The sequence below is a fragment of the Artemia sp. Qi Xiang Cuo genome, chromosome 16 (genome assembly GCF_049724085.1).
Source record: "Artemia sp. Qi Xiang Cuo chromosome 16, ASM4972408v1, whole genome shotgun sequence".
In the NCBI taxonomy this organism is placed as follows: Eukaryota; Metazoa; Arthropoda; class Branchiopoda; order Anostraca; family Artemiidae; genus Artemia; species Artemia sp. Qi Xiang Cuo.
Window position 1 is genome coordinate 37,634,537 of NC_142809.1, and position 21,216 is coordinate 37,655,752.

Consider the following 21,216-nt stretch of genomic DNA (forward strand, 5'->3'; position numbering starts at 1 on the left):
AAAGGGCTAGTACCCTTTTTAATATTCGAAAGTGATTGGAGGGCAACTAGCCCCCCACGCCCATCATTCCCCCCACACATCCAATCAAAATTTTAAGACAGCCATTTTGTTCGGCGTAGTTGATTTCTAGATAGAAAATATGTTTTTGAGGAGGACACTCCCCCACAACCCTCAGTACAAGGGTTTTAAGTTATGCCCTGGGTGGCATATAAGGTTTTTATAGAAGGCGTTGTCGTAGAAACTTGAAAAGAAACTCATTCGATTGGAAATTCAAAAGGATAATACCCTTTTAAATAGTCAAAAGTGATTGGAGGGCAACTAGCCCCCCACGCCCATCATTCCCCCAACCCATCCAATCAAAATTTTTAGACAGCCATTTTGTTCGGCGTAGTTGATTTCCAAATAGAAAATATGTTTTTGAGGAGGACACTCCCCCACAAACCTCAGGGCAAGGGTGATGAGCTTTGCTCTGGGGACATATAAGGTTTTTATAGAAGGTGTTGTCGTAGAAACTTCAAAAAAGGCGCATTCTATTGAAAATTCAATGGGCTAGTGCCCTTGTTAACCGTCAAACGTGATTGAAGGGTAACTAGCCCCCCCCACACACCCCAATCATTCCCACAAACACATCCAAAAAAAATATTGAGTTAGCCATTTTGTTCAGCGTAATTGATTTCCAGATAGAAAACATATTTTTGATGAAGACACTCCCCCACAACCCTCAGGGCAAGGATTATAAGTTATGCCCTGGGGGCATATAAGGTTCTTTATTGAAATCTTTGTCGTAGAAACTTGAAAAAGGGCTCATTCGATTTGACATTCACATGACTAGTACCCTTTTTAATAGTCGAAAGTGATTTGAGGGCAACTAACCCCCCTCTCACGCCCACCTTTTCCCCAAACACATCCAAACAAAATTTTTGGAATAGCCATTTTATTCAACGTAGTTGAAAGTTTTGGACATTATGTCTTTAAGGATGTCAGCCCCTCCCCCACAGCCCTCAGGGCAAGGGTTGTAAGTTATGCCCTGGGGGCATATAAAGTTTTTATTGAAACCATTGTCATAGAAACTTAAAAGGGCTCATTCAATCGGAAATCGAAAGGGCTAGTGCCTTTTTTAATAGTTGAAAGTAATTGGATAGCGACTAACGCCCCTCTCACGCCCACCATTTTCCCAAATACATCGAATTAAAATTTTGAGATATCCATTTTGTTCCACGAATTTGAAAGTTCTGGAAATAGGTCTTTTAAGATGATAACCCCCTCACATCCCTCAGAGCAAGGGTTGTAAGTTATATCCTAGGGTATATAAAGTTTTTATTGAAAGCGTTGTCGTAGAAATTTCAAAAGGGCTCATTCAATTGGAAATTGAAAGGGCTAGCGCCTTTTTTAATAGTTGAAAGTGATTGGATAGCGACTGACGCCCCTCTCACGCCCACCATTTTCCAAAACACATCAAATCAAAATTTTGAGATATCCATTTTGTTCAACGTAGTCGAACACTGCCTTAGGCAGCGCGATCACGCTGCTAAAGTAAAGAACGGGGACACTTGAGAACAAGACAAGAAACGGAGATTCAGTAAAGAGGAGGACAGTCCTCCACAACCCTTCGGGCAAGGGTTTTAAGTTATACCCTGGGGGCGTATAAGAACGATGTGGATGCAATGTTTTATTTATTAATTTTAACCTTTAAAGCAGGGCACTTCGTATCGAAAAAGTTGTCGTAGAAACTTTAAAAAGGACTCATTCGATTGGAAATTGAAGTGGTTTGTGCCATTTTTAATAGTCGAAAGTGATTGGAAGGCAGCCAACACCCCTTCAACGCCCACCATTTCCCGAAACACATCCAATCAAAATTTTGAGATACCCATTTTGTTCAGCGTAGTTGATTTCCAGATAGAAATTGTGTTTTTGAGGACAGTCCCCCACAACCCTTAGGGTAAGGGTTGTAAGTTATGCCCTGGGGGCATATGCGGTTTTTTATAGAAAGCGTTGTCGTAGAAACTTCAAAAAAGGCTCATTCGATTGGAAATTCAAAGGGCTAGTGCCCTTTTTAATAGTCAAAAGTGATTGGAGGGCAACTAACCCGCCTCTCACACCCACCTTTTCCCCAAACAAATCTAATCAAAACTTTGAGATAGCCATTTTGTTCAACGTAGTTTTAAATTCTGGAAACTAGGTCTTTGAGGATGACAACACACCCACAGCCCTCAGGGCAAGGGCTGTAAATTATGCCCAGGGGGCATATAAGGTTTCTATTTAACGCGTTGTCGTAGAAACTTCAAAAAGGGCTCATTCGATTGGAAATTGAAATGGCTAGTGCCCTTTTTAACAGTCAAAAGTGATTGGAAAGTAACTAACACCCCTTCCACGCCCACAATTTCCCCCAACACATCCGATAAAGATTTTGAGACAGCCATTTTGTTCCACGCAGTTCAAAGTTCAGGAAATAATACCTTTGAGCAGGACACTCCCCACACAGTCTTCGGGGCAAGGGTTATAAGTTATGCCCTGGGGACATATAAGTTTTTTTTTATTGAAATCTTAATTCATAGAGCTAGTGCCCTTTTTAATAGTCGAAAGTGATTTGAGGGCAACTAACCCCCCTCTCACGCCCATTTTTTCTCCAAACACATCCAATCAATATTTTAGATAGCCATTTTATTCAACGTAGTTGAAAGTTTTGGAAATTAGATCTTTAAGGATGACAACCCTTCCCCTCCCCCACAGCCCTCAGGGCAAGGGTTGTAAGTTATGTTCTGGGGGCATACAAGGTTTTTATTGAAAGCGTAGAAACTTCAAAAGGGCTCATTGAATTGGAAATTTGAAGGGCTAGTGCCTTTTTTAATAGTTGAAAGTGATTGGAGAGCGAATAACACCCCTCTCACGCCCACCATTTTCCCAAACACATCAAATCAAAATTTTGAGATATCCATATTGTTCAACGTAGTTGAAAGCTCTTGAAATTAGGTCTTTTAGGATGAAAACCCCCTCAGAGCCCTCAGTGCAAGGGTTGTAAGTTATGCCCTGGGGGCATATAAAGTTTAAATAGAAAGTTTGCCCTTTTTAATAGTCGAAAGTGAGGTGAGAGTAATTAACCCCCCTCTCACGACCACCATTTCCCCAAAAACATTCAATCAAAGTTTAGAGCCATTTTGTTCAACGCAGTTGAAAGTTTCGGAAATTATGTATTTAAGGATGACAAACCCCCCAGAACCCCAAGGGCAAAGGTTGTAAGTTCTGCCCTGGGGGGCATATTAGGTTTGTATAGATAAAGTTGTAGTAAAACTTCAAAAGGGGCTCATTCAATTCGAAATTGAGAGGGTTAGTGCCCTTTGTAATAGTCGAAAGTGATTGGAGGGTAACCAACCCCCCTCTCACGCCCACCATTCCTCAAAACACATCCAATCAAAATTTCCAGATAGCCATTTTATTCAACGTAGTAGAAAAGTCAGGAAATTAGGTCTGAGAATGACACCCCTCCCCCAGCACTCGGGGCAAGGGTTGTAAGTTATGCCCTGGGGCATATAAGATTTTTATCGAAAGTTTTGTCGTAGAGACTTCAAAAGGGCTCATTTGATTGGAAATTGAAAGGGCTAGGGCCCTTTTTAATAGTTGAAAGTGATTGGAGAGCGACTACCCCCCCCCCCTCTCACGTCCACCATTTCCCCAAAAACACATCCAATCAAAATTTTGAGATAGCCATTTTCTTTAACTCAGTTGAAAGTTCTGGAAATTTGGTCTTAGAGGATGACAACCACCCTAACAGACCTTAAGGTAAGGGTTGTAATTTATGCCCTGGGGGCATATAAGGTGTTTAATAGAAAGCCTTGTCGTTTCCAAAAGGGCTCATTCGATTGGAAATCAAAAGGCCTAGTGTCCTTTTTAATAGTCGAAAGTGATTGGAAGGCTTGACATTTTTATAGCAAAGATCGATTTGGGTATAATGTATTATTTTTTGTTGTTGTTGTTGTTTAGACCAGGACACTTCGTATCAAAGAAGTTTTCGTATACAAATGAATACAATACATGTATACAAATGAATGTGAATTGTCAGTTTAATATACATGTACTGAAATTTAGTAATTAAAATGTTAATATTAATTGATTTATTAAAGTTATAAAAGTAAAAACATTTCTATTTTTTCAGTAAAGTGCACATTTTGTTCTGAGCTTGGGAAGGCATAGGGGTTTTGCGCCCAACTTATGTTAATTTCTGCTCGTTATTTATGTTAGTTGCTGCTCGTTATTTATGTTAATTTCTGCTAAAATTAAATAGGTTAAGCTGAAATTAAAAGTTCTGCTAAAATTAAAAGTTAATTTCTGCTAAAATTCCGTTAAAATTAGATAGGCAAAGAAATACTAAAGAAAATTGACCCATTTCTATGTATGCATGAATTATGCAGGCTTATATTAGTTTTGACTAGATTTTTGGAGAAACTAAATTTCAGCTGAGAGGAAAACGGGGGTCTGGGGGTAGGGGGAGAACTGAGGTCTGGGGATGGGGACGGCAAATTAAGGTCTGGGAGAGGCAGTTGCCCCCTGCCCTATAGCAAATTACGTCCCTGGTTTGCTTAGGCCCAAACAAAATTCTATAACCTATTTTATCAACAATTCAAATTTTACGACTTCTGTATTTTGGAAATCTTCATCTTTTTTTTCAAACCCCTTCTCTCTCTTCAGATGGAATGAAAATTTTCTCAATATGTTGAAGGAAAAAGTTCTTAGCTATAGCTATAAGATTATTTCTCCTTCGTTTTTTTCCCCAAAAATTCATATCAACGACTCTTTTCAACTCTCATCATTTTTTGTAATTTCATTAAAATATATAACCGAAGTAAATATATATTTAAGCATATGTTCTAATATTAAATAAGATCATACCTGCACTGATCATCAAGAATACATAGAAGTCCATTGGGTCGGGCTTCAAAAAGCTGCAGACATCCAGTGTTGTCTTCAAAATAAATATCCACCCACTTCAGGCCCTCTCGTCTATATTCTTCTTGTTCGTATTTGAAGACATGCATATTAAAATATGACTGTAAATGCTCGTTTGCATAATTGATGCAAAACTGCTCAAAGCTAAAAATAATACTTCTTTAAAAAAAAATTACATAATGCAGGGAAATCCGCCTCTCCCTCCATGAAAAATCCCCTCCCACGAATACCTCCTCCATGAAAGTTCATCCCACGTAAATCCTTACCCCCGGAAAATTCCCATATACAATTCTATCCTCGCTGAAAATCAGGGGCGTCGTTTGGGGGTGGCAAGAGGGGGCAGTTGCCCCCCCCCAATATTGTGGCGAAAAAAATATTATACATCCCATGCCCTTTGACTAGATATGGACCCCTCTTGCCCCCCCCCCCCAATGAAAATGCTGGAGATTCGCCCCTGCTGAAAATTCTCCCAGAAACTTTTTTGCGGACGATTCCACCTGAAGAATTCTCCTTAGCATACTTTTATATTTAAGAGGACTTTTTTTTATATTTTCAAATCATGCTAGAAATCACCCGCTTCGTGGAATTTTTTTCCCCTGTAGCCTTCACCCCCAATTAAAAATTTGTCCACCGAAAACTTCGTGAGATATTTGTCCCACGGACCCCCCCCCCCCAACACACATGGAAAAATCCCCCCCCCCCATGTAAAATTGAGTCGCCAAAGAGAAAAAAAAGACGAATAAAAAGAATTTCGAATAGATATTCTGGCAAATGTCTCCCGTGTAAAATTTCCTCTGGAAAGTTTTATACTTTAGTCCTACCCATGCAAAAAAAGTGGTTTTCCTTATTGTTCAAGGTGGGTGATTGTAATTAGACCCCGGCGCCTCGCCAGCATATCGACCAACTACCGTCAACAAGACGCTTAGTCGACCCCAGCAAGGTGTAGTGACGCTACCAGCGTAACACAGTTGTGCCACTGTTAGCAGAAGTAGCATTATTCGGTCAAGTTTTAAATGATTTTGTAGAAAGTCCTTTTTGCGCCAAACGCACACTTAGGGCTTTTCCTTCTTGTTCGGTTTATTACTTCAATTTCCCTGATTAAAAATCAAAGAGGGTTTGCAATATACCCAAATTTTCAAGTGATTTCCCGAAAATCTATGCGTCACCCCGAAAAAAAATTTAGTTCCCCGAAAATCACGCAATCACAGTGCCATCCCTAGCGATTTATCACCAGTGACTTTCCCTGCCAAATATTACTTTGCATACCATAATTCTTCACTACTCTCTTGTCCATTAATTTTCGTCTCTTTTGTTACTTTGCATAAGAACCTGACAGATGCAATATGCAATTGCAAATATTGCAATATACACAGTTCTTCATATGTTGACAAAAAATAGTATCGTCTTTATGAAATGAGTTTAAATCATTTTGAATGTAGTTTCCCAATCGTTATTTCTAACATCGTTCGTAGTCAAGAATTTTATTTTCAAGTTGAATAGAATTACAGAACGAATTCACTACTATACAGCTTCAGCAATCAGTTGGATTTTGAAATTGACAGCCGACAGATTGTTTCTACAGCTGAATTGTAAGTTAGCAGATTTTTTTTTTTTTTTTTGCTGTTTTTAGATAAGATTTTTTTTAATGTTTAATACTCAATTGTTGAAGGCCTGAATGTTTGATAATAAATTGTTCGGAAGCGACCTCAAAAAAATGACTCATCAAAAAATTTTAAATTTTTGCCTATAGGGGGGGGGATAGACTCCCATCATTTTTAAGGGATAAAAACTCATTTTTTTTATTGAAAGCAGGGATTCCATAAGTACAATTATTATTTTAATCTAAATTGGAGAAAGAAGAAAATGATATCAAATTCCCTGGGAAACCATTGAAATATTTTGATAGACCCAGGGCCCCCCCATTAAGACTTGTTCATTGTCTTGGATATTTTGCGACTTCTCAAATGCTACTGGCCTAATTTGGATTTTGTGTGCGCTCCCTTTTAGTTAAATTCTTTGGATCTTATTGAATGCCACGGCGAATCTATGACTCAGTTTTCCAATAATTTGAGTTATATATTAATAATTTCGACATTTTTTTTGTTGTCTTTGTACCCCTTTACTCATACCCTCAAATTTTTTTCAAGGAACACTAAGCTGTTTAAAGTTATTTTGCGTGTTTGTTTGAATCATATAGAGACCTAGTTAATTATTAAGTAACTTATTTTTCAAATGAAAGCTGAGACGGTATCCTATCAAGGTGGTATCCAGTGGGAGGGGGGTTGGGGGGTATTAATTTAAATGATAATATCTCGAATTTTTTTTATTGAAAGAAGGGATCCCAATTTTTTTTTTTAATTTAAAACAGAGACGGCATTTTATCAAGGTGGTATCCAGAGGGGGGGGGGTAGTAACCTATCATATTTAAATGATAATACCTCGATTTTTTTTTTGAAAGCTGGGGTTCCAATAAGTTAATTATTTTTTTTTATTTAAAGCAGAGACCGTATCCAATCAAGATAGTATCCAGAGGGGGGGGCATAGGGAATTGTAATATTTAAGTGATAGTACCTTGATTTTTTTTTATTGAAAGCAGGGATGCCAAAAAGTTGAAAAGTTGACAAAAGTTAACAAGATTTTCGTGAGTTATACTTGATACAGCACTTGCATGGTTTTATCCTCCAAACGGAAAGGAACATATGCGTCCAACCCGTTTTTTTGTTTATTGATGAAGCGGGTTTAATTTGAAAACATTCATTCATAAGTACCAGGCAGATTCACACTAAAACGAATTGGTGTGACGAAAGCGATATCGACATCCCCACCTAACGTTGCGCTCGAGTGACAATGGCGCCCTTGGTCCAGTGCCCAAGTTACATTAAAAGGCCAGGGCATAATAAAATCTTTCAATTTGGGAGGTTCAAGGAGGAGTCTTTGACAGTCTTATGACCTCAGGGTACTAGATGTTGCAACGTTTTTACGTATCTACAGTGGTTCAAAAAATTCGATCACCCCACAAATGATTACCAAAAATATGCACAAATATAACAAATGTAACATTTCGAATATTATAACACTTTTTTCAAAGCTTTGAAGAAAAGCGAAAAAGGCTAAATACCCCTAACTACGCTTGAAAGCTATTTTAAAAAGAAACTCTTTGGATATTTCCATGGATATGACCATAGCAGAAGCTTTGAGCCTGGATGGGGATCAAAGAGGAGTCTAAATATTTTGGCCACTGGTGACTTATTGTTGCGACTTTCTTAAATTTGGTAATTCTTGTGAGCATTTGGAAATCAAAGCTTAAACTCAATAACTGATACTAAGTGTCCAAACATTTTACTTGGATTAAAAGTGACGAACTAGGATGAAAATCTCAACATCTTACTGGAGCTTCTTCAGTCTGCATTTTATTTCATTTAATTACATTTAGAACGGATGAGCTTTTAATTTTTTACCAGAAAATAGCTGACACTTAATTTTTTTTTATACCGAATAAACCATTAAGCGTGTTTTTGTTCATTGTAATTGAACTGTTCTCATGTGAAGTGTTCATAAATGTATTTTTCAATTTGATAAATTTACTCCTTTTAGATGCAGTTTATAGTTTGACTGATAATAGGTATTTATCAATTTATAATTTGGAATGAATCCCCAAAGGAAAAAAAAACGAATAATATCCAAAAGAGCAGCCAAAAGCAATAAAAAAGCAGCAGTTGACCCTTAGCCTACATGACACATATTCTATAAAGAAGCCAAAAAACTTTAAAATGCATTTTTTTTTAAATTGTAATTAAAAATCAGTTTTAAAGACACGAAGTCTTTTTAAGAATCCAAAAGAGCAAAAAAAACAATCAATATCAAAGTCGCCCATTCCATCTGTTTTAAAGGGGACAAAACAGATTTAGGCAAAGGGCATTACGAAAAAACTAACCTTCTAAGTTCAAAGTTATACTCAAAGTTTTTACCCAGATAACTGACGAATTTTGTGTTGAAGTTGTATATGCAGTAATACTCGATGAAAAAAACTACTAATTTTGATAATTATTTATGTTAAGAATACATAACTAATAGATAATTCAACTACTCGTATTATGCAAGGGTTCTGAAAGGCAACAGCCATTTCGTTTCTACCTCATTTCTACTTCTCTTGATGAATAACGAAGAAGACCAGTTTCCAGCCAGCGACTTTTGAATTTTTGAAGTCATGAATAGGCTCGAATCTGTTGTAAATTTAAGCATGTGATTTGAGTAAGACTGATGAAAACATTAATGTTTGCGGTCAACATTGATCACGCCGGCGCCGCGCCACCCACAACATACTCGCGGCGCGGCGTGCTGTTTTTGGCCCCGCCGCCGCCGGTCTTCCCTCCACGGCGCGGCGCCGGGGTCTAATTGTAATCCCCCTCTTCAGGGTTTTCGACAAAGGCGATTCCAACAGTGTAATTTTCCATTCATCACCAAGGATTCCAAGCTCCTTTTGAAGGTTGTTTAAAATTAATTTTCATAGGAAACTCTCACTATTAAGTTGGACACATAATAATTATCATACTTAGCTGTTGTTAGATGAGAAATTTTTCTCACTACACCTTTTTTTCAAAACACGTTTAAAACTTTCGGTTACTACGAGCTGTGGTTCGCTCTTTACTAGGTTGCAGTTGTTCCTGCAGCCATGCTACACGATTTGGTCTAGTTTTCTGATCCAATGACTTAAACCTCTCCCCCTTTATCCGAAAGGGATTCATGCGTACGAGATATATTTGACAAGAAATGGACGAATATCTCATTGAGAAATAGTATCCCAACCACCTAAATAATAATATTGATAACAAATACAGCAAACAGTGAACAAGTTCTATAGCAGAAAAGAGTTATAGAGCTGAGGGAGCCGGTATCCTAATTCATACTCAGCATAGCCTTGTTTACAATATTAGTAAAAATAGCAAAATACAATATATATATATAAAAAAATAGGTCTTTCTTTGGACGAAAGTAAAGGGCTACGTTAAAGGTTAAAATAAACAAAATGGTCCTATATAAGGAGACCTGTGGGCATTACAATACAACTCTACAATACAGTTTGATGTTCTTCTCAATAATTCGAGAATGAATGCTCTAACAGAAGACATTTAGTTGCATTTGCTCAAAACAATGGAATTTTCTGTTCAAATGTTTGAAACTAATCGGTTAATAAAATTCGGAAAATGTCCACCTGGTAAATATTGTTGCATTATAAAAGGTTTTCAGAAGAGTATGATTCAATTTTTAACGTTGAGCGGGGATTGAAGGGAGTGGCAGTCTCCCTTATATACACAAAAGGTAATTACTGTGTAAAACATAGGACACTTTGAAAAAGCTTTTTATACTTGGACATTTCTTTGGGGCTTCTTTTCAGAGGTCTTTATTGATTTCTAGATTTTTCTTATTTTGTTTTCTTTTTGCTTGCACTTGAGGATGCGTTGTTTATACAGGCCAAGTGTTTTCAACGCATTTGATTCATTATTTTTCTTCTCTACGTCATAGTGGCGGATCCAGGGTGAGGCCGGACCCCCCCCCCACCCTAGATTTTCCTGGTGCTCTCAGTCCTTGCTTTTTTTCACTCTTTTTGTAGAATAATTTTGCCAATTTGGTCAATTGTCAACATCTTTGTCACCCCTCCCTCCGAGATTTTGCTTATTGGTGCCCTTGTCACATCCCCCTCTCTCCCCGAAGATCTTGCTCTAGATCCTCCCCTGCTACGTCAGCAAAGACTGTTAAATTACATGTTTAACGAGTATACTAAAAGGCTTCTCCAACTTTATACACTCTGTAACCATTAAAGACAGAATTCTTCCCTCCTCTTTTTACTAGGACATTGCATTCAATATTCAACGAAAAAAAAAACTGATAAACACTTGCTCATTGCATTTAATCTTTCCATGACAATTAATTAAAGTAGATAGCCAAGAAATACTCACCTGTTATGATTCCCAAAATCTTCGAATCCAAATATATCTAAAACACCGATGCTATATCCGGAATGACCTTTGCTCGGTTCTTTTTTCGCCAAAAGGGCGTGGTTTAATTGAAGAACTATCCAATCAAACAAAGCGGCGTACAGACACTTGGCCATTGCGTCACGGGCACCTACCGCCTGAAAAGGCCAAATTAACTAAGGAAATATAAGTGCAGATTCATGTCGATCAAGTGATGAAATTAATTGTATCTTAGCCGAAACCACTAAAAATTTAGACTTAAACTTTCTCGAGAGAATTAAGAAAAAAAAATACATATAGAGTCTCGCTGGAGGCCTTTTATGTCTCTATTTAGTGGGAAACAAACACTAAAACTTGTTTTCGAAAAAAAATAGCTAGATTTTCTGCTCAGTGATTCCTTAAGAGAATATTTTCTGTGGGGCCACTAGCAGCTTATTAGCTTGTACTATCTTATCGTGTATTACGTGCTGTATGCATGCATTTACGCACACTGGAATTACTCAAAAGTCAAATCATACTCAAATCGTCATTCCCAACGAGGCGCACAGGCTACACCAGGGGGGCGTGGCAATATTTTGATGGGTACACTTCGAGCACAGGACGAGCACACTTCGGCTGATCACACTTTAGAGCCCTAATTTTGAAAACAAAAGTTTTCGTGTGAATGGCGTCACATTCATATACATTTAAAGAGCAAAAAATGCATGGTTGCAATGACGTTTGCGTTACATAAAGTGTGTTGTATACAGAAAAAATTAAGTTTTATTAGTATATTATATAAAAAAATAGTATAAAATATACCTATGGGACAAATCTAAAAAAGATACCAAGTTAATTGCGATTGAAGGAACAATTTTTTCAGGTAGAATTTTTAGTAAAATTTGAATATTACGAGGGGGACATCAGGATTTCAGAAATGCCTATGTTAGGCATGGCCCAAAATCGGCTGGGAACCATTATTATAGAGTTTTAATCATATTCTTTATCAGCTGAATCTGTTTCTAATTTGAAATTATGCGCGTTTTAGCCGTTTTGATATTATATAGGGGAATGTGGTCGCCTTTAAAGTAACACAACCAATAGAAATAAAACTTTCACACAAAACCTTAAGAACCTTGTTATTTTTAATCTGATGAAGTTTAGATATATATTTATGGATATATAAAAAAGGAATGTAGCCTTTGTGTGTGTGTCTGTCTGTTTGTCCTGTATGCATTACTACATTCTTCGTCCGATCGCCAAGAAACTTTAAGTATTGTAGAGTACACACTTGCGAAGATTTTAGGTACAATTGTTTTTCCCCTTCAATGCCTTCTTAATACTTTTCGCGCTGATTGAAACTAGAGACCCCTCAACACAAACAAGCGACTTTTTTCTGTCACTTTTATTTCCTTTCAAATTATTCATATTTGCTGGATATTACTGAATTAAGTAGTAAAAAAGTTTTTTCAACTGAGGGTAAGGAGCGACATTAAGACTTAAAACGAACAAAAATTATTCCGTAGATGAAGGTTTTTTCTTACCCCTTCCCCCCCCCCAAAACAAAATCCGGGATACGATCTTAATTGTTTTTAGTTACCTCAATAATAAAACGCTGTCACTATCACATTATGCATCAGACTCTTTTTTCTGAATTTTAACCTCATTATGTGTATATGGTAGCCACAAATCAGAATTCAATAATCATATCCATGAGTAATAATCGATCTTTGGCGACTAAATCTTCTTGCTCATCTCCAGGCCTGCTTGCTTTATCTCCATTATGTTTGCTTCATCTTTCTTAGTTAAATAAAACTTTAAAATTATCAAGCATATACGGAAATGAGGAGTTACAGATCTTCATTATTCCTTATTTTTTAAAATAGCCGCTCCTGCACAGCTAAAAGTGGCGGTTCTAGGCCTGGGCAGGGGGGCAGCTGCTTACCCAGTTTTTCTGACATTAAACTCATTTTTTTACACTCCTATTACGGTACTTAATTGACAAAAAACTTGTCGCAATTATAATTTTTTGTATCCCCCCCCCCAGCTTGTGAGGTCTAAAACTGTTACTGGCCGTTAATACTTCTCCCAGCATTGTAAATTATAAAAGTTTATTTTATTCTCTTATAATTATCCAATGATAACACAGTCAAGGAAGTAACTCCAAGATAATAAACTATGGGAAACCCGTTATTTGAAAACAGACTTTGAAGACTTGTATTTTTCATTTCCAAAAAGAAACAAGAGAAGAAAAATGCCATAGTCTATTTATCTTCATTTAAAATGAACCGTCAAAGATACAGACCAGATACTTCCCTCAAATGACGAGACTAAACAAACTGATCACATGCGCTCAGGTAACGCCATCTCTAGGGATTTTTTTTTTGACATAGTTACAGAAATTTTCTCCAAAACCACAACAATTTTTTCAGCGGAACTTCAGCTCCATATCAAAATTAACTCATTTTGTATAGCAAAGCTTCCTTTAAGAAGACAATTTAATAATTAAGTAATACTAAAATACAATACTAACAATCATGTACTAATGCAATAAGTAATGATTAATAAGAAAATAATAATTAGTAGGGAAATTTAAAACTAATTAGGTAATATTAATAATTAAACAAGATATTATCAATAATATAGTGTTTAGGGTGGGTACCGACTTTTAACTAATAGCAACCGATACATTATCGATTTTGTTATCGATTTGTGACAAAGTTTGGCCTTGCTGTAAAAGCTGGAACTTGGCTTTCCTCTGAGAAGGCTATAGAGACCAACGGACCATACTTATAGATGCCTCTAGAGCTGATATTTGAAATGACGAAATAAGCTACTAACGAAAAATGTTCTAGTAGCCTATGGTAGATGCGGCCTAATTGTAACCTATTGTAGCCTTTAGAAGATGAGTTTGTTATCCGAACTGAGCTTAATATGAAGCAATTTCCCCAAGATGATACGCTCCTTATGGTTTTTTACATTAATCAAAAATAGGGTGCCCACTATAAAGAGTCCTAAGTCCAAATTTCCTGTTAAATCTTTGCTCCACTCATTTATAATATTTATGGCTTACCCTTCATCACTGTTTGTTTTTCTGCTGTAAAAATAATTTTTAAGTTGTCTCGGATTGTATTTGGCCCTGGGTAGACGGACAAACACGTAATCTTTATGGATTCCCAGTGCCCTTTTCGCTGGGACTCTAAGGAATCAAATATTTTAGCATCTATGTTGCATATCTTTGTCATTGGAAAAAAAGTTTTTGAATTTATCCCTGTAAAAAGTGAGTATTTCAAGTTAAAATGGATTTAAAATTCCAGAGTTTAGGTCCAGAACATTTCACAAAAATATACATTGGTTTTTAAGGAAAACCATATTTTTGTTGTTGTTTTGTTTCTTTCTTTTTCTTTACTGGTATTTTGAGTTCGCTTGCTTGTTGACACAAAACGCGAAATCAGCCCTTTCATTTCCTGTTTATTGAAATTTTTCTTCTCAGCAAATCTTTTCTGAAATTAATTAAAGGGCAACGCACCTCAGCCATTCGATAGTTGATAACAAGGGTCTCTCCAGAAGCCCGAGCTCGTTTGGACACAAGAGCAGCGGTGAGTGTTTCTTCTTTGACCTTAAGCAAATCGGCTATGACTCCGACAACGCCTGGAGTTTTGACAAGAACAGATTCATCATGGTGATAGGATGGTTTCTTTGGCTGAAAATCCACATTGCCTGAAATACGACAGGAAAAATGATAAGAACAAACTTAGAAATAATGTCATGTCTAAAAACATAGGAAAGTCTCCATATCGTTAACATCGGTCAAAAGACCCCTTCCTGGTAATTAAAGGGGCTAATAATTATTCTTTTCCCCATTTTCAACTCCTCCCCCCTTAGGGTCTGAACAAAGAGGAAAAGAGAGATTAATTCCCTAAAATTTTGTGGTAAAATATAAGCTTAAATTTCATGGGTTTACGTCTATGAGGCATTTCCATAAACCAATCACATTATTCCTTAAGCGTAAGCCGGTAAGAGACACTAATAGCCCTACCATTTTAAATCCTCATTGGTTCATTGGTTCTTCTTTGTGGAATTTTAAACCAGTAAAAAGACTAATTTGAGTCACAAGATTTTTACAAGTCATTCCTTTTTTTTCTGCGGTCTACCTGTAGATATCTACGAAATAATATCCATATCTAGAGTACATGAAAAATATGAAAATGCCATTTCCTCCAAGGATAAAGGTAAAATATAAACAATACATGAATTTGAAACACTCAACTTTCAACGTACTAAGCCATAATTTCTGTATAAATAGCGACGAAGACCACACTGCCTTTCCATAATAAATAAATAAGTAGAGCATAAAGGAAATTTTTACACGAGACAGTTAAAAACAAAATTAAATTAATATTTTAACACTATATCCAATTGCAGACCTCAGCAAAACAGACGAATAGAATAAAAACAATATAAAAGAAACTTACATTAAAATTAAATCATTAAATCTGAAAGATTTTAAAAAAAAAAATGTTTTAAAACAGCCCTAATATCATTACTTCAAGGAAGTTCAACCAGTCCTGGACAAATTGTTCGATTCCTCCTTTGAAGCCTGCTTTTAAAAAATGTGTTTTATCGATATGATTTTTTTGTAGGTTTGTTTTATATTGTAATTCATTGATGATAGCTATTGAATATATAGCCGAAATGTTCGAATAGATTGTAAAACTTCGTTATCCATTGTCTTCATATATTCCTCATTATCTTTTCTCTTTTTTTGTATATTAATTACCTACAAAATAATGAAGCCAGAAGACATTCCCATATAGGAATAGAAGGATTGATGCGTGTATTTCGAATATTTGTTTGACGCTGGTGCTAACGTCCCCAATTTATTCTTGACTTTATTTATTCATAAGTGAAAATTTTAAGTTGTAGTACCCTTTTTAAGCAACAAAGGGATATCGCGCCACGCCACAGCAAAACCGACTGATACCATTTTGGCCCGAATAGGGCTAAAAGGCACTGGAGACACAAATCTTATATAGTTAATCGATTTAGAATTGTCAAAAAGCTATTAGTGTAACTTAACAGTTTCAGAGGTCGTGTTATCCCACAGTGGTGCATTCGTCTTGAAACGAATACGTAGGCCTTAAAAATAAACACTTGTGATTTGGTGAATTAAAGGTTTTCTCTAAATTTTCTTGTAAGCCCTTTCGGCATTTACGTTATTAACGATAAATTTTCAATCCCGCATTATTATTATTATTTATTTATTGCCCGTTAAAAAAGGTACAAAAGGTACAGTAGACGGAGTAATCACTAAAGAAAACAAAAAGAAAAAAAGAAGAAAAAGAAGGACACAAACCCACATTAAAAATTCAAACACATGGCAAAAGAAAACTCTTCATTACATTAATACGAACAGTGACTATATGCATCACAATAATATAAAAAAAAACTATTGTGAACAAATTGTTGACCATGGATGATTAAACTTACTTTGAAAACGAGATAGAGATTTATTAATGCTAATATTAGGGTCAGATAACTTATACAAATGAATAATTTTACGGTTTCTTGTCCAAGGGGGCAAATGTAGAAGATATTTAGCAAATCTGAAGAAGGTTGATCGTAGGTGCTTTTTATCTGTAACTGTAAAGAATCTCCAGAAAGGTGCAATGTAAAGCAGATGAGGAAGGGCTGTGGCGTTGTAAATGGATGCTAGAATATAACTATTGAAACGTAGTTTGCTTTTTACGATTACAGCGTAAGAAATGCTAATTTTACGCTCAACTTGAGAAATCAGCAAACGACGTGTGTGGCCTATAGATGTGCGAATTGGAAGGCACAGGTATGTAATATGGTCTGAGGGTTTAACAAGAGAACCGTCCATATTTATAAGAGAAGTAGAGGGATTTCGCCAATTGAAAAGGATTACTTCGGATTTCTCAGGATTAAAAGACAGCCCGATTTTTCAATATTCATCTTTGAGGATTTTGAAATTCTGCTCAGTGCGCTGGATTGTACGCCTGAGATTCAGGATGGCATCAGTATAACAAATAAGAGACATATCGATCCTCCCAAGAATGCATGCAGAAAGGAACTTTGCCTGAGCTCCCAGAACACGATTATTGAAAAGAGTTGGGGAAGAGATAGCTCCCTGTCTAGTCCCTTTCTTAACGAGGATGGGGTACTGAGGATTCACAAGCATATTCGAGGGATTTGAAGAGTTTGACCTCACACGAGAATTGATGCAATTATATTGGGATTGATGAAGAGCCGACTGCAGGGGAAAACGGGGGAGGAAGTTTTAAACGCACTCTTAGATTCCTAAATAAATCCCTGAGAACACGGACAACTGATGGGTTTACACCTCGCCATATGAAGAAGCATGGACGAATGAATTAAGGAATTGAACGCACATTTAACGTCATGTCCGGCGAGGATCACACTTTCTCCCAATGATTCAGCGTCAGAGAGGGCAGTAAAAACTGCTGTAAGAGCATGAGAACAGCCAAGATTAGCCTGAAAACCGAACTGATATGGGGGAACGTAACATTTCTGTCTTAATTCATCAAGAAAAAGAAACTCGAAAAGTTTGCATATCGTAGTAGAGACGGTGATGGGACGGAAAGAGGAACATTGCAGCTCAGATTTCCCTTTTTTGGGAATTGGAGTCAGATCACCAATGCAAAACGAGGAAGGAACAATACCTGTAACAAATATCATTTGCATGAGAAGGCTGAGGTGACGCACCAATAGATAACTTCCAATAATGATGTGTAGAGTGCTCACCTTATCTATCCCACAAGACGCTTTCTTTTTAAGTTGGTGTATGGCTTTTATAACAGCGTCACAAGTAACAACAAAATCAAGGTCAGGAGATTCATCAATGAATTTGCAGAGCTCGTTACAAAATTGTGACTCTAATGTGATTATATTTTGAATGAAAGTGCCACAGGAGAAATCGAATTCTCAGCACGGCCACAATCTTAAATTGCATCACAAATCAGCATAATCTGCAAATGAGCTTTGGAAACTAGTGCCACAATCCAAGTACCCAGATTTAAACAATATGTAGTTTTATTTGATTTAGTATATACACTTTTGTTTTAAATTGTTTTATTTTAGTTTTACTACTGATGACGGTCACTGTATATGTGACCGAAATATCTGGTATTTTTGTGAAATTTATTATACAAGTAGAAGTGACCCTATTGACCCCAGGACTCACCCCTGCTGCCACCTACAACTTTTTTTAACACCATATATTGGCACGAGAACCACGTGGTTTATGTTTTTTTTGTCAATGAGAATTTGAAAAAACAGGAATTTTGTCACATTTATGTATGTTTTCATGGATGGTTATGTGTGTTGGTCGATTTATTTGATAGTTTTCATGGTCTTTTAATGGTTTTTCTCAGTGAGAATGAAAAAACAGGAACTATTTCACATTTATTGATGTCAACAGCAATTCATCTCTTGTTTATTTATTTATCACTGAGAATGAAAAACAGGAATTTTGTCACTTAGAAAAACATAAATTATGTCATTGTTAGGAATGTTTTCTTGGAGGGTTATGTGTGTTGTTCGATTTATATGATGTTTTTCACGGATGTGAACATCAAATTATGGATGTTTTATGGTTTTTGTCAGTGAGAATGAAAAAACAGGAATTTTCTCACATTTATGGTTGTTTTCATGGATGGTTATGTGTGTTGTTCGTTTTATTTGAAGTTTTTCTCGGATGTCAACATCAAATTATGGATGTTTTATGGTTTTTGTCAGTGAGAATTTGAAAAACAGGGTGACAGGACCACGTGGTGTATGGTTTTCTCACTGAGAATGAAAAAAAAGGAATTTTATCACTTGGAAAAACATGAAATTTCTCACTTGAAAAAAAAGGAACTTTCTCACATGGAAAACCATAAACGACGTGGTCCTGTCACGAGGAGCACCTGTGAACTTGATTTACATAATCGCTAGGGGAAATTATTGATTCACGAAGGGGAGAATTAAGACACATTAAGGCTTCTTTAATCTTAGGTCTGAGGGATAAACTTTCTTTAGGTCAGAGAGAAAAATTAATATTCTATTTTTAAATAGGGCTTCATTGATCTTTAGTGTCAGGAATTATAATTGACATCACTTGTTATCTTGGAATTATGCGGGAGTCTAAAGAGATAGAAATTATATTTTTAAATACGGCTTCACGGAGCTTTAAGTCGGAGAGATAAATTGATATTCTAACGAAACCCTAATAGTTTAGCTAGGAAAATTTATGAGATGAAGAGATTAACGTAGGAAAGGGTTTCCTAGAAATTTGAAATGCGTTAGCTCAGAGATGCCAAACAAAAGGAACACGCTGAAATTACGTTTAGGGATTATTTGGGCGAAACCGTTTTATCCATTTTATGGGATTATATCGGCGAAACAGTTAGAGACATTTTGAAAGAAGATTTTAGGAAAGGTTTTAGAAGAGAATTTGAGGGTGAAACTCTGTGGTCGTTATAATACACAAGTTTCCTTTTGAACAGCGTTGTGAGGTCCTCTACCCCAACACCAAAGGGTTCCGATCCCCCCCCCCAACCCCGAAGGAAGCCCCCGGTACTCAAAGGTCCCCCAAGCTCCCATAGAGCCCCGACCCCCCAAACGCCCTCCTCAGACCCTCAAAGGCCCTCCTCTGGTCCTCAAAGGGCCGCCCGGACCCCCAAAGGGCACCCCGGACCCCAAAGGCCCCCCCCCGGTCCTCAAAGGTCCCCCGGGCTCCCAAAGAGCCACCGGCGCCCCTTCCCCTCCTCCCCCTCCCCATCCCCTCCCCCCCTTCCTCCCCCTCCCCCTCCCCCATTTTCTAATATTTTTTTGTGCATTGAGACACAGAACGACCCCCTCCCCCGGACCCCCTCCCCCGGACCCCCTCCCCCTGGACCCCCCCCCCCAAAGGGCCACCGGCGCCCCAAAGGCCTGATTTTTCAAAGTTCAGTTTTGAATTTCTTTCATTGAAATGCAAGGGTTGGAATATTTCAGTAGTGTTTGGTTATGGTATACCTTGTCACAGTTACATTTTATTGATTTTTCAATGTTAATTTTTATTTTCTTTATTTGAAATGCTAGTTTTTGAATATTTCAGTAGTGTTTGGTTTTGGTGTAACTTTTAACAGTTACATTTTCTTGATTTTTCAAAGTTCATTTTGAATTTATTTCTTTGAAATGAAAGAGTTGGAACATTTCAGCAGTGTTTGGTTGTGGTTTACCTTGTAACAGTTACATCTTCTTGATTTTTCAAACTTAATTTTGAATTTATTTCGTGGAATTTCAAGAGTCGTAATATTTCATTAGTGTTTGGTTGTTGTTTAATTTGTAACAGATACATTTTCGTTATTTTTCAAATTTCATTTTGAATTTATTTGATTGAAATGCAAGAGTTGGAATATTTAAGTAATGTTTGATTGTGGTTTACCGTGTCAAAGTTAAATTTTCTTGATTTTTCAAAGTTCATTTGAATTTCTTTCGTTGAAATGAAAGAGTTGAAATATTTAAGCAGGGTCTGCTTGTGGTTTAAACTTTCACAGTTACATTCTATTGACTTTTCAAATTTCATTTTGAATTTCGTTATTTGAAATGCAAGAGTTGGAATATTTAAATAGTGTTTGGTCGTGGTTTACATTATCACACTTACATTTTCTTGATTTTTCAAAGTTCATTTTGAATTTCTTTCATTGAAATGCAAGAGTAGGAATATTTCAGTAGTGTTTTTTTGTGGTTTACCTTGTCAGAGTTACATTCTCTTTAGTTTTAAAAGTTCATTTGGAAATTCGTTCGTTGAAATGCAAGAGTTGGAATATTTCAGTAGTGTTTGATTGTGGTTTACCTTGTCATAGCTACATTTTCATGATTTTTCAAAGTTAATTTGAATTTATATCATTGAAATTAAAGAGTTTTAGTATTTATGTAGTGTTTTGTTTTTTTTTAAATTGTCAAAGTTAAATTATCATAATTTTTCAATGTTCATTTTAATTTCTTTAGTTGAAATACAAGAGTTGGAATATTTAAGTAGTGTTTCATTGTGGTTTACAGTGTAACAGTTATATTTTCATTATTTTTCAAAGTTCATTTTGAATTTATTTCGTTGAAATACAAGAGTTGGAATATTTCAGTAGTGTTTGGTTGTGGTTTACCTTGTCACAGTTACATTTTATTGATTTTTCAAAGTTCATTTTGAATTTCTTTCGTTGAAATTCAACAGTTGGAATATTTCAGTAGTGTTTGGTCGTGGTTTACCTTGTCACAGTTACATTTTCTTGATTTTTCAAAGTTCATTTTGAATTTC

The 21,216-nt window shown here is 36.4% G+C and overlaps 1 protein-coding gene across 2 annotated transcripts in view; it reads right to left on the reverse strand.

Moving 5' to 3' along the window:
- Nucleotides 1-21,216, reverse strand: part of LOC148942872 (unconventional myosin-IXb-like) — a 251,047-nt gene that overhangs the window by 93,151 nt on the left and 136,680 nt on the right. For both annotated transcript variants that reach the window (XM_089102722.1, XM_089102721.1), the window contains exons 8-10: nt 14,425-14,615; nt 10,899-11,074; nt 4,885-5,085 (exon numbers count right to left, since the gene is read on the reverse strand). In XM_089102722.1, coding sequence (XP_088958848.1) covers nt 4,885-5,085; nt 10,899-11,074; nt 14,425-14,615 — 568 coding nt within the window. The remainder of the gene's footprint in view (nt 1-4,884; nt 5,086-10,898; nt 11,075-14,424; nt 14,616-21,216) is intronic.